Source organism: Salmo salar, chromosome ssa21 (assembly GCF_905237065.1).
Source record: "Salmo salar chromosome ssa21, Ssal_v3.1, whole genome shotgun sequence".
NCBI classification, from domain to species: Eukaryota; Metazoa; Chordata; class Actinopteri; order Salmoniformes; family Salmonidae; genus Salmo; species Salmo salar.
The window spans coordinates 57785411-57797801 of record NC_059462.1 but is presented as its reverse complement, the minus strand read 5'-3'; the positions used below and the strand labels follow the sequence as shown (position 1 = coordinate 57797801).

The window sequence follows — 12391 nt, the reverse complement described above, 5'->3', positions numbered from 1 at the left end:
CTTTTCCATCTCTATCATTTACTAAGGATCTCTGCTCTAACGTGACACTTCCCACGTCGTCCATAGGCGCTCAGAGCCCGGGAAAAAACAGAATGTCGTCATTCCAGCCCCAGGCTGAAACACATTATCGCCTTTCTCAAGTGGCCGATCAAGGGACACTGGGCTTATGCTCGTGACCCGACCGCCCCCGCCTTTGGGATTTTTTCCTCTGTTTGCCGAAAAGGAGATTCCCTGTCGGAATATTATCGCTTTTCTACGAGAAAAATGTCGTAAAAATTGATTTTAAACAGCGGTTGACATGCTTCGAAGTACGGTAATGGAATATTTAGAATTTTATTGTCACGAATTGCGCCATGCAATTTCGGATAGTGTCTGGAACGCACGAACAAAACGCCGCTATTCGGATATAACGATGGATTATTTTGGACCAAACCAACATTTGTTATTGAAGTAGCAGTCCTGGGTGTGCATTCTGACGAAGACAACAAAAGGTAATCAAACTTTTATAATAGTAAATATGATTATGGTGAGTGCTAAACTTGCCGGGTGTCTAAATAGCGAGCCCGTGATGCCTGGGCTATGTACTTAGAATATTGCAAAATGTGCTTTCACCAAAAAGCTATTTTAAAATCGGACATATCGAGTGCATAGAGGAGGTCTGTATCTATAATTCTTAAAATAATTGTTATGCTTTTTGTGAACATTTATCGTGAGTAATTTAGTAAAATGTTAGCGAATTCCCCGGAAGTTTGCGGGGGATATGCTAGTTCTGAACGTCACATGCTAATGTAAAAAGCTGGTTTTTGATATAAATATGAACTTGATTGAACAAAACATGCATGTATTGTATAACATAATGTCCTAGGGTTGTCATCTGATGAAGATCATCAAAGGTGAGTGCTGCATTTAGCTGTCTTCTGGGTTTTGGTGACATTATATGCTGGCTTGAAAAATGGGTGTCTGATTATTTCTGGCTTGATACTCTGCTGACATAATCTAATGTTTTGCTTTCGTTGTAAAGCCTTTTTGAAATCGGACAGTGTGGTTAGATTAACGAGAGTCTTGTCTTTAAATAGCTGTAAAATAGTCATATGTTTGAGAAATTGAAGTAATAGGATTTTTAAGGTTTTGAAAATCGCGCCACAGGCTGCAAGTGGCTGTTACGTAGGTGGGACGCAAGCGTCCCACCTAGCCCATAGAGGTTAAAGAGGTTGTAGTAGAAGTCCTTGGAGGATTAAAATAGGTAGTTGTGTTAAAGCAGTAATAACTCACGGTGGATGTTGACCCACCTAGCCCATAGAGGATAACAGCGCAATTGGAAAGTATTCAGACCACTTTTTCCACATTTTGTTTCGTTAGACTTTTTTCCTCAACAAAACCCCATAGTGACTAAGTGAAAACAGGCTTCTAGAGATGTTTTGCTAATGAATAAAAAATCAGAAATACCTTATTTACATAAGTATTCAGACCCTTTGCTATGAGACTCTAAATTGAGCTCAGGTGCTTCCTGTTTCCATTGATGATCCTTGAGATGTTTCTACAATTTGATTGGAGTCCACCTGTGGTAAATTCAATTGATTGGACATTATTTGGAAAGGCACACACCTGTCTATACAAGGTCCCACAGTTGACAGTACATGTCAGAGCAAAAACCAAGCCATGAGGTCGAAGGAATTGTCCGTAGAGCTCCAAGACAGAATTGTGTCGAGGAACAGATCTGGGGAAGGGTACCAAAACATTTTTGCAGCATTGAAGGTCCCCAAGAACACAGTGGCCTCCATCATTCTTAAATGGAAGTTGTTTGGAACCACCAAGACTCTTCATAGAGCTGGCCGCCCGGCCAAACTGAGCAATCGGAGGAGAAGGGCCTTGGTCAGGGAGGTGACCAAGAACCTGATGGTCACTCTGACAGAGCTCCAAAGTTCCACTGTGGAGATGGGAGAACCTTCCAGAAGGACAACCATCTCTGCAGCACACCACCAATCAGGCCTTTATGGTAGAGTGGCCAGACGGAAGCCCCTCCTCAGTAAAAGGCACATGACAGCGTGCTTGGAGTTTGCCGAAAGCCACCTAAAGACTCTCAGACCATGAGAAACAAGATTCTCTGGTCTGATGAAACCAAGATTGAACTCTTTGGCCTGAATACCAATCGTCACATCTGGAGGAAACCTGGCACCATCCCTACGGTGAAGCATGCTGGTGGCAGCATCATGCTGTGGGGATGTTTTTCAGCGGCAGGGACTGGGAGACTAGTCAGGATCGAGGCAAAGATGAACGGAGCAAAGTACATTGAGATCCTTGATGAAAACCTGCGCCAGAGCGCTCAGGACCTCGGACTGAGGCAAAGGTTCACCTTCCAACAGGACAACGACCCTAAGCACACAGCCAAGACAACGCAGGAGTGGCTTCAGGACAAGTCTCTGAATGTCCTTGAGAGGCCCAGCCAGAGCCCGGACTTGAATCCAATCTAACATCTCTGGAGAGACCTGAAAATAGCTGTGCAGCGACACTCCCCATCCAACCTGACAGAGCTTGAAAGGATCTGCAGAGAAGAATGGGAGAAACTCCCCAAATACAGGTGTGCCAAGCTTGAAGCGTCATACCCAAGAAGACTTGAGGCTGTAATCACTGCCAAAGATGCTTCAACAAAGTAGTGCCGTCCCTAGAAGGTGAGAGTCACTTGAGTGGGTTGAGTCACTGATGTGATCTTCTTGTCCGGGTTGGCGTCCCCCTCGGGTTCGTGCCATGGGTGAGATCTTCGTGGGCTATACTCGGCCTTGTCTCAGGATAGTAAGTTGGTGGTTTGAAGATATCCCTCTAGTGGTTTGGGGGCTGTGCTTTGACCATGCCTCAGGACTACCTGGCCTGATGACTCCTTGCTGTCCCCAGTCCACCCCAGTCCACCTGGCCGTGCTTCTGCTCCAGTTTCAACTGTTCTGCCTGCGGCTATGGAACCCTGACCTGTTCACCGGACGTTCTACCTGTCCCAGACCTGCTGTTTTCGACTCTCTCTCTACCGCACCTGCTGTCTCTAAACTCTGAATGATCGGCTATGAAAAGCCAACTGACATTTACTCCTGAGGTGCTGACCTGTTGCACCCTCTACAACTACTGTGATTATTATTATTTGACCCTGCTGGTCATTTATGAACATTTGAACATCTTGGCCATGTTCTGTTATAATCTCCACCCGGCACAGCCAGAAGAGGACTGGCCAACCCTCAGAGCCTGGTTCCTCTCTAGGTTTCTTCCTAGGTGCTGGCCTTTCTAGGGAGTTTTTCCTAGCCACCGTGCTTCTACGTCTGCATTGCTTGCTGTTTGGGGGTTTTAGGCTGGGTTTCTGTACAGCACTTTGTGACATCGGCTGATGTAAAAAGGGCTTTATAAATACATTTGATTTGATTGAGTAAAGGGTCTGAATACTTATGTAATGTAAATGTGATTTCAGTTTATTTTTAATAAATGTGCGAAAAAGTACTGGTAGGTAAAGATTACTGAGACTACTGGTAGGTGAAGACTACTGGTAGGTGAAGACTACTGGTAGGTGAAGACTACTGGTAGGTGAAGACTACTGGTAGGTGAAGACTACTGGTAGGTGAAGACTACTGTGACTATTGGTAGGTGAAGACTACTGGTAGGTGAAGAGTACTGTGACTATTGGTAGGTGAAGGCTACTGGTAGGTGGAGACTACTGTGACTATTGGTAGGTGAAGACTACTGGTAGGTGGAGACTACTGGTAGGTGAAGACTACTGTGACTATTGGTAGGTGAAGACTACTGGTAGGTGGAGACTACTGGTAGGTGAAGGTTACTGGTAGGTGAAGACTACTGGTAGATGAAGACTACTGAGAGTACTGGTAGGTGAAGACTACTGGTAGGGGCAGACTACTGAGACTACTGTGTGTGTACTGTTTCCTGTTTCCGGTCACAACTTGCAGACTTGTTTACGCTGCTGTGCGTTTTTGTTGCCGATCTTACTTTGATACCTGACGGTTTTTTACTTTTTCATTACCGTATATTTTTACTTTTTCCCTCACTCAACTTTTTTTCATTCAACTTTTTCACCCCGGAGGTTTTATCTGGACATGGTTCGTCAGGACTTCAAACAGCCGAAGCTAAGTAACATTAACATGATGCCTTCTAATTGCAGTCGTTGTACTTATAATATACAGGAGAACGATCGCCTTACGGCAAGGATAGCTGTGCTGCAAGCCCAGCTTCAGACGCGATCGTTAGGCAAGGGTAATTTCAGTGTAGGAAAGGATGAAACAGCGTCTGTGCCACCAGTAAGTACAGATAGTAACGTTAGTATAAACCCCCTCGCACGGTCCCCGCAGCCGGACATCTTTCTCATGGCTTCTGGAGGGAAACGCTGTAGGAATGCTCAACCGGTGTCGCTTATTCAGCCGACAGAAACTTTCAACCGGTTCTCCCCATTAAGCGAGTCGGAGTCGGAGGCCGAGACTTCTCTGGTCTCTACTCCTCCCGTTGCGGGGTCTGAGACGCCGACGGCTCCCACCATTAGCTCTGACAAATTGAAAACCCTAGTCATTGGCGACTCCATTACCCGCAGTATTAGACTTAAAACTAATCATCCAGCGATCATACACTGTTTACCAGGGGGCAGGGCTACCGACGTTAAGGCTAATCTAAAGACGGTGCTGGCTAAAGCTAAAACTGGCGAGTGTAGAGAGTATAGAGATATTGTTATCCACGTCGGCACCAACGATGTTAGGATGAAACAGTCAGAGGTCACCAAGCGCAACATAGCTTCAGCGTGTAAATCAGCTAGAAAGATGTGTCGGCATCGATTAATTGTCTCTGGCCCCCTCCCAGTTAGGGGGAGTGATGAGCTCTACAGCAGAGTCTCACAACTCAATCGCTGGTTGAAAACTGTTTTCTGCCCCTCCCAAAAGATAGAATTTGTAGATAATTGGCCCTCTTTCTGGGACTCACCCACAAACAGGACCAAGCCTGGCCTGTTGAGGAGTGACGGACTCCATCCTAGCTGGAGGGGTGCTCTCATCTTATCTACGAACATAGACAGGGCTCTAACTCCTCTAGCTCCACAATGAAATAGGGTGCAGGCCAGGCAGCAGGCTGTTAGCCAGCCTGCCAGCTTAGTGGAGTCTGCCACTAGCACAGTCAGTGTAGTCAGCTCAGCTTTCCCCATTGAGACCGTGTCTGTGCCTCGATCTAGGTTGGGCAAAATTAAAAATGGCGGTGTTCGCTTTAGCAATCTCACTAGTATAAAGACCTCCTCCATTCCTGCCATTATTGAAAGAGATTGTGATACCTCACATCTCAAAATTGGGTTACTTAATGTTAGATCCCTCACTTCCAAGGCAGTTATAGTCAATGAACTAATCACTGATAATAATCTTGATGTGATTGGCCTGACTGAAACATGGCTTAAGCCTGATGAATTTACTGTGTTAAATGAGGCCTCACCCCCAGGTTACATTAGTGACCATACCCCCGTGCATCCGGCAAAGGCGGAGGTGTTGCTAACATTTACGATAGCAAATTTCAATTTACAAAAAAAAAACAACAATGACGTTTTCGTCTTTTGAGCTTCTAGTCATGAAATCTATGCAGCCTACTCACTCACTTTTTATAGCTACTGTTTATAGGCCTCCTGGGCCATATGCAGTGTTCCTCACTGAGTTCCCTGAATTCCTATCGGATCTTGTAGTCATAGCAGATAATATTCTAATTTTTGGTGACTTTAACATTCACATGGAAAAGTCCACAGACCCACTCCAAAAGGCTTTCGGAGCCATCATCGACTCAGTGGGTTTTGTCCAACATGTCTCTGGACCTACTCACTGCCACAGTCATACTCTGGACCTAGTTTTGTCCCATGGAATAAATGTTGTGGATCTAAATGTTTTTCCTCATAATCCTGGACTATCGGACCACCATTTTATTACGTTTGCAATTGCAACAAATAATCTGCTCAGACCCCAACCAAGGAGCATTAAAAGTCGTGCTATAAATTCTCAGACAACCCAAAGATTCCTTGATGCCCTTCCAGACTGCCTCTGCCTACCCAAGGACGTCAGAGGACAAAAATCAGTTAACCACCTAACCGAGGAACTCAATTTAACCTTGCGCAATACCCTAGATGCAGTTGCACCCCTAAAAACTAAAAACATCTGTCATAAGAAACTAGCTCCCTGGTATACAGAAAATACACGAGCTCTGAAGCAAGCTTCCAGAAAATTGGAACGGAAATGGCGCCACACCAAACTGGAAGTCTTCCGACTAGCTTGGAAAGACAGTACCGTGCAGTATCGAAGAGCCCTTACTGCTGCTCGATCATCCTATTTTTCCAACTTAACTGAGGAAAATAAGAACAATCCGAAATTTCTTTTTGATACTGTCGCAAAGCTAACTAAAAAGCAGCCTTCGCAAATGGAGGATGGCTTTCACTTCAGCAGTAATAAATTTATGAACTTCTTTGAGGAAAAGATCATGATCATTAGAAAGCAAATTACAGACTCCTCTTTAAATCTGGGTATTCCTCCAAAGCTCCATTGTCCTGAGTCTGCACAACTCTGCCAGGACCTAGGATCAAGGGAGATACTAAAGTGTTTTAGTACTATATCTCTTGACGCAATGATGAAAATAATCATGGCCTCCAAACCCTCAAGCTGCATACTGGACCCTATTCCAACTAAACTACTGAAAGAGCTGCTTCCTGTGCTTGGCCCTCCTATGTTGAACATAATAAACGGCTCTCTATCCACCGGATGTGTACCAAGCTCACTAAAAGTGGCAGTAATAAAGCCTCTCTTGAAAAAGCCGAATCTTGATCCAGAAATTATAAAAAACTATCGGCCTATATCGAATCTTCCATTCCTCTCCAAAATTTTAGAAAAAGCTGTTGCACAGCAACTGACTGCCTTCCTGAAGACAAACAATGTATACGAAACGCTTCAGTCTGGTTTTAGACCCCATCATAGCACTGAGACTGCACTTGTGAAGGTGGTAAATGACCTTTTAATGACGTCAGACCGAGGCTCTGCATCTGTCCTCGTGCTCCTAGATCTTAGTGCCGCTTTTGATACCATCGATCACCACATTCTTTTGGAGAGATTGGAAACCCATTTCAGGTTACTTAGTTTGTCTCTGAATGGGGCTAAGGCCTACTATTGTTTTCACTATATATTTTACCTCTTGGGGATGTCATTCGAAAACATAATGTTAAATTTCACTGCTATGCAGACGACACACAGCTGTACATTTCAATGAAACATGGTGAAGCCCCAAAATTGCCCTCGCTAGAAGCCTGTGTTTCAGACATAAAGAAGTGGATGGCTGCAAACTTTCTACTTTTAAACTCGGACAAAACAGAGATGCTTGTTCTAGGTCCCAAGAAACAAAGAGATCTTCTGTTGAATCTGACAATTAATCTGGATGGTTGTACAGTCGTCTCAAATAAAACTGTGAAGGACCTCGGCGTTACTCTGGACCCTGATCTCTCTTTTGAAGAACATATCAAGACTGTTTCAAGGACAGCTTTTTTTCCATCTACGTAACATTGCAAAAATCAGAAATTTTCTGTCCAAAAATGACGCAGAAAAATTAATCCATGCTTTTGTTACTTCTAGGCTGGACTACTGCAATGCTCTACTTTCCGGCTACCCGGATAAAGCACTAAATAAACTTCAGTTAGTGCTAAATACGGCTGCTAGAATCCTGACTAGAACCAAAAAATTTGATCATATTACTCCAGTGTTAGCCTCCCTACACTGGCTTCCTGTTAAGGCAAGGGCTGATTTCAAGGTTTTACTGCTAACCTACAAAGCATTACATGGGCTTGCTCCTACCTATCTTTCCGATTTGGTCCTGCCGTACATACCTACACGTACGCTACGGTCACAAGACGCAGGCCTCCTAATTGTCCCTAGAATTTCTAAGCAAACGGCTGGAGGTAGGGCTTTCTCCTATAGAGCTCCATTTTTATGGAATGGTCTGCCTACCAATGTGAGAGACGCAGACTCAGTCTCAACCTTTAAGTCTTTACTGAAGACTTATCTCTTCAGTAGGTCCTATGATTAAGTATAGTCTGGCCCAGGAGTGTGAAGGTGAACGGAAAGGCTGGAGCAACGAACCGCCCTTGCTGTCTCTGCCTTGCCGGTTCCCCTCTTTCCACTGGGATTCTCTGCCTCTAACCCTTTTACAGAGGCTGAGTCACTGGCCTACTGGTGTTCTTCCATGCCGTCCATGGGAGGGGTGCGTCACTTGAGTGGGTTGAGTCACTGACGTGGTCTTCCTGTCTGGGTTGGCCCCCCCCCCTTGGGTTGTGCCATGGCGGAGATCGTTGTGGGCTATACTCGGCCTTGTCTTAGGACGGTAAGTTGGTGGTTGGAGACATCCCTCTAGTGGTGTGGGGGCTGTGCTTTGGCAAAGTGGGTGGGGTTATATCCTGCCTGTTTGGCCCTGTCTGGGGTATCATCGGATGGGGCCACAGTGTCTTCTGATCCCTCCTGTCTCAGCCTCCAGTATTTATGCTGCAGTAGTTTATGTGTCGGGGGCTAGGGTCAGTCTGTTACATCTGGAGTATTTCTCTTGTCTTATCCGGTGTCCTGTGTGTATTTAAATATGCTCTCTCTAATTCTCTCTTTCTCTCTTTCTGTCTTTCTCTCGGAGGACCTGAGCCCTAGGACCATGCCTCAGGACTACCTGGTATGACGCCTCCTTGCTGTCCCCAGTCCACCTGGCCGTGCTGCTGCTCCAGTTTCAACTGTTCTGCCTGCGGCTATGGAACCCTGACCTGTTCACCGGACGTGCTTGTTGCACCCTCGACAACTACTATGATTATTATTATTTGACCATGCTGGTCATTTATGAACATTTTAACATTTTAACATTTTGACCATGTTCTGTTATAATATCCACCCTGCACAGCCAGAAGAGGACTGGCCACCCCTCATAGCCTGGTTCCTCTCTAGGTTTCTTCCTAGGTTTTTGGCCTTTCTAGGGAGTTTTTCCTAGGGAGTTTTTCCTAGCCACCGTGCTTCTTTCACATGCTTTGCTTGCTGTTTGGGGTTTTAGGCTGGGTTTCTGTACAGCACTTTGAGAATATCAGCTGATGTACGAAGGGCTATATAAAAATAAATTTGATTTGATTTGATACTGGTAGGTGAAGACTACTGAGACTACTGGTAGGGGAAGACTACTGAGACTACTGGTAGGGGAAGACTACTGGTAGGTGAAGACTACTGAGGTTACTGGTAGGTGAAGACTACTGGTAGGTGAAGACTACTGGTAGGTTAAGAATACTGGTACAGTGAGGGAAAAAAGTATTTGATCCCCTGCTGATTTTGTATGTTTGCCCACTGACAAAGGTATGATCAGTCTATAATTTTAATGGTAGGTTTATTTGAACAGTGAGACAGAATAACAACAACAAAAAATCCAGAAAAACGCATGTCAAAAATGTTATAAATTGATTTGCATTTTAATGAGGGAAATAAGTATTTGACCCCTCTGCAAAACATGACTTAGTACTTGGTGGCAAAACCCTTGTTGGCAATCACAGAGGTCAGACGTTTCTTGTAGTTGGCCACCAGGTTTGCACACATCTCAGGAGTGATTTTGTCCCACTCCTCTTTGCAGATCTTCTCCAAGTCATTAAGGTTTCGAGGCTGACGTTTGGCAACTCGAACCTTCAGCTCCCTCCACAGATTTTCTATGGGATTAAGGTCTGGAGACTGGCTAGGCCACTCCAGGACCTTAATGTGCTTCTTCTGACCTCGTCAAGACGCTCAGACCACTGACCTTGTCAAGACGCTCAGACCACTGACCTCGTCAAGACGCGCAGACCACTGACCTCGTCAAGACGCTCAGACCAGTGACCTCGTCAAGACGCTCAGACCACTGACCTCGTCAAGACGCTCAGACCACTGACCTCGTCAAGACGCGCAGACCACTGACCTCGTCAAGACGCTCAGACCAGTGACCTCGTCAAGACGCTCAGACCAGTGACCTCGTCAAGACGCTCAGACCACTGACCTCATCAGGTACAACACTACTACTACTACTGTTGTATTGGGTAACCATGGATACAGGTACAACACTACTACTACTGTTGTATTGGGTAACCATGGATACAGCTACAACACTACTACTACTGTTGTATTGGGTAACCATGGATACAGGTACAACACTACTACTACTACTACTGTTGTATTGGGGAAATCATCAAGCGATACATTTAATTATATAACAATAATCTCCTCTCTCTCTCTCCCCCCCCCCCATCACGTCTCCTGTTGAACTTACATCTGTACGGCGTTGAGTCCAGCCATGTACATCTTGAGCAGTCTGTCTTTCCAGTAGTAATGAGGGATACGCGAGTAGTGAATACTACCAGAGACATACTGGAAAGGTTTCCCGTCTTTCTGGAAACAGTCGTTCTTGTAGTCTACGGAGAAGGAACGGGCCCCGGAAACCTGTAAGAAAAAAGACAGACAGAAGTCATTATATATATATATATATATATATATATATAATATATATATAATATATATATAGTTTTATGAACAATATGCTCGTCTTATCAAGGTTCTGGCATTAGAACATTTCAAGTTATATTTGATATCAGTAATAATATATGGAAAGCTGTGAGAAAGCCAGGACCTCTGTCAGAAAGCTGTTAGACCTGCATGTCTACTGATTTGTCATGACAATAATATGTTCCTATCAAAGCCTGGGTATCCGGATCATTCCTACTTTGCAGTGTCTTTTGGATCTCGGAACTTTTTTTTGGGGGGGAGAATTACATTTTGACTTTCTGTCACGATTCCTACCGACGGTGGCGCCCCCTCCTGCTCGGGTGGCGCTCGGCGGTCGTCGTCACCGGCCTATTAGCTGCCACCGATTCCCTTTTTGTTTTTTCCCTTTTTTTTTATGTTTTCTCACCTGCCCTGAGTTAGGCAATTAAGAGGACTATTTAGTTCAGCTGGCCCGCACCCTATTGTGCGGGATTGTTTTTCTGTGTGTCGACTGCGTTTGTTCGACTGTGTTTGTCCATTGTATTTTTCCCTGTTGTTGGGAGACCTTTTATTTTGTACGGGTGGTTCCATTAAAATTACCACACAGTGTTCGCTGCTTCCTGCGCTTCTTTCCGCCACACTACAGACAAGACGTTACACTTTCATAAAAAAAAAACATATTGGTCAAGCTCAGCTTCATTTTCCACCAACATGTTAGAGTTGCTAATGCCTCGGAATGGTAGTCCAGGAAGTTGCGTATCGGGTTCAGCCAATCAGCTTGCAGCAGTCTGTTGTGTACCCCTGGCTGAACACAGAGCACAACATCAAGAAGTTACATTCCTAGTCATTATGGCTGAAAATGGTGTCGCATATTTTCCCCAGGGTTTTTTTTCCCCTCCTTTTCCGTCATTAAATCGAGTTAAGGAGGAAATTGAAGCCTTTGCAGCCTGAATGGAGAATGTTTTATTTAGAGGGACACCAGTGTTTTACCCGCTGGGAGCATCAAGCCCAGACACCAGTGTATTATTACCTGCCGGGAGCATCAAGCCCAGACACCAGTGTATTATTACCTGCTGGGAGCATCAAGCCCAGACACCAGTGTATTATTACCTGCTGGGAACATCAAGCCCAGACACCAGTGTATTACCCGCTGGGAACATCAAGCCCAGACACCAGTGTATTATTACCTGCTGGGAACATCAAGCCCAGACACCAGTGTATTACCTGCTGGGAGCGTCAAGCCCAGACACCAGTGTATTATTACCTGCTGGGAACATCAAGCCCAGACACCAGTGTATTATTACCTGCTGGGAGCATCAAGCCCAGACACCAGTGTATTATTACCTGCTGGGAACATCAAGCCCAGACACCAGTGTATTATTACCTGCCGGGAACATCAATCCCAGACACCAGTGTATTATTACCCGCTGGGAACATCAAGCCCAGACACCAGTGTATTATTACCCGCTCAAGCCCAGACACCAGTGTATTACCTGCTGGGAACATCAAGCCCAGACACCAGTGTATTATTACCTGCCGGGAACATCAAGCCCAGACACCAGTGTATTATTACCTGCTGGGAACATCAAGCCCAGACACCAGTGTATTATTACCTGCTGGGAGCATCAAGCCCAGACACCAGTGTATTACCTGCCGGGAACATCAAGCCCAGACACCAGTGTATTATTACCTGCTGGGAACATCAATCCCAGACACCAGTGTATTACCTGCTGGGAACATCAAGCCCAGACACCAGTGTATTACCCGCTGGGAACATCAAGCCCAGACACCAGTGTATTATTACCCGCTCAAGCCCAGACACCAGTGTATTACCTGCTGGGAACATCAAGCCCAGACACCAGTGTATTATTACCTGCCGGGAACAT

The 12391-nt window shown here is 45.3% G+C and overlaps 1 protein-coding gene across 1 annotated transcript in view; it reads right to left on the bottom strand.

Annotated features, from left to right (window-relative positions):
- Positions 1-12391, bottom strand: part of glb1l (galactosidase, beta 1-like) — a 53228-nt gene that overhangs the window by 38193 nt on the left and 2644 nt on the right. Inside the window, exon 2 of the mRNA XM_045704937.1 lies at positions 10294-10463. Within this exon, the coding sequence (XP_045560893.1) occupies positions 10294-10463 (170 nt within the window). The remainder of the gene's footprint in view (positions 1-10293; positions 10464-12391) is intronic.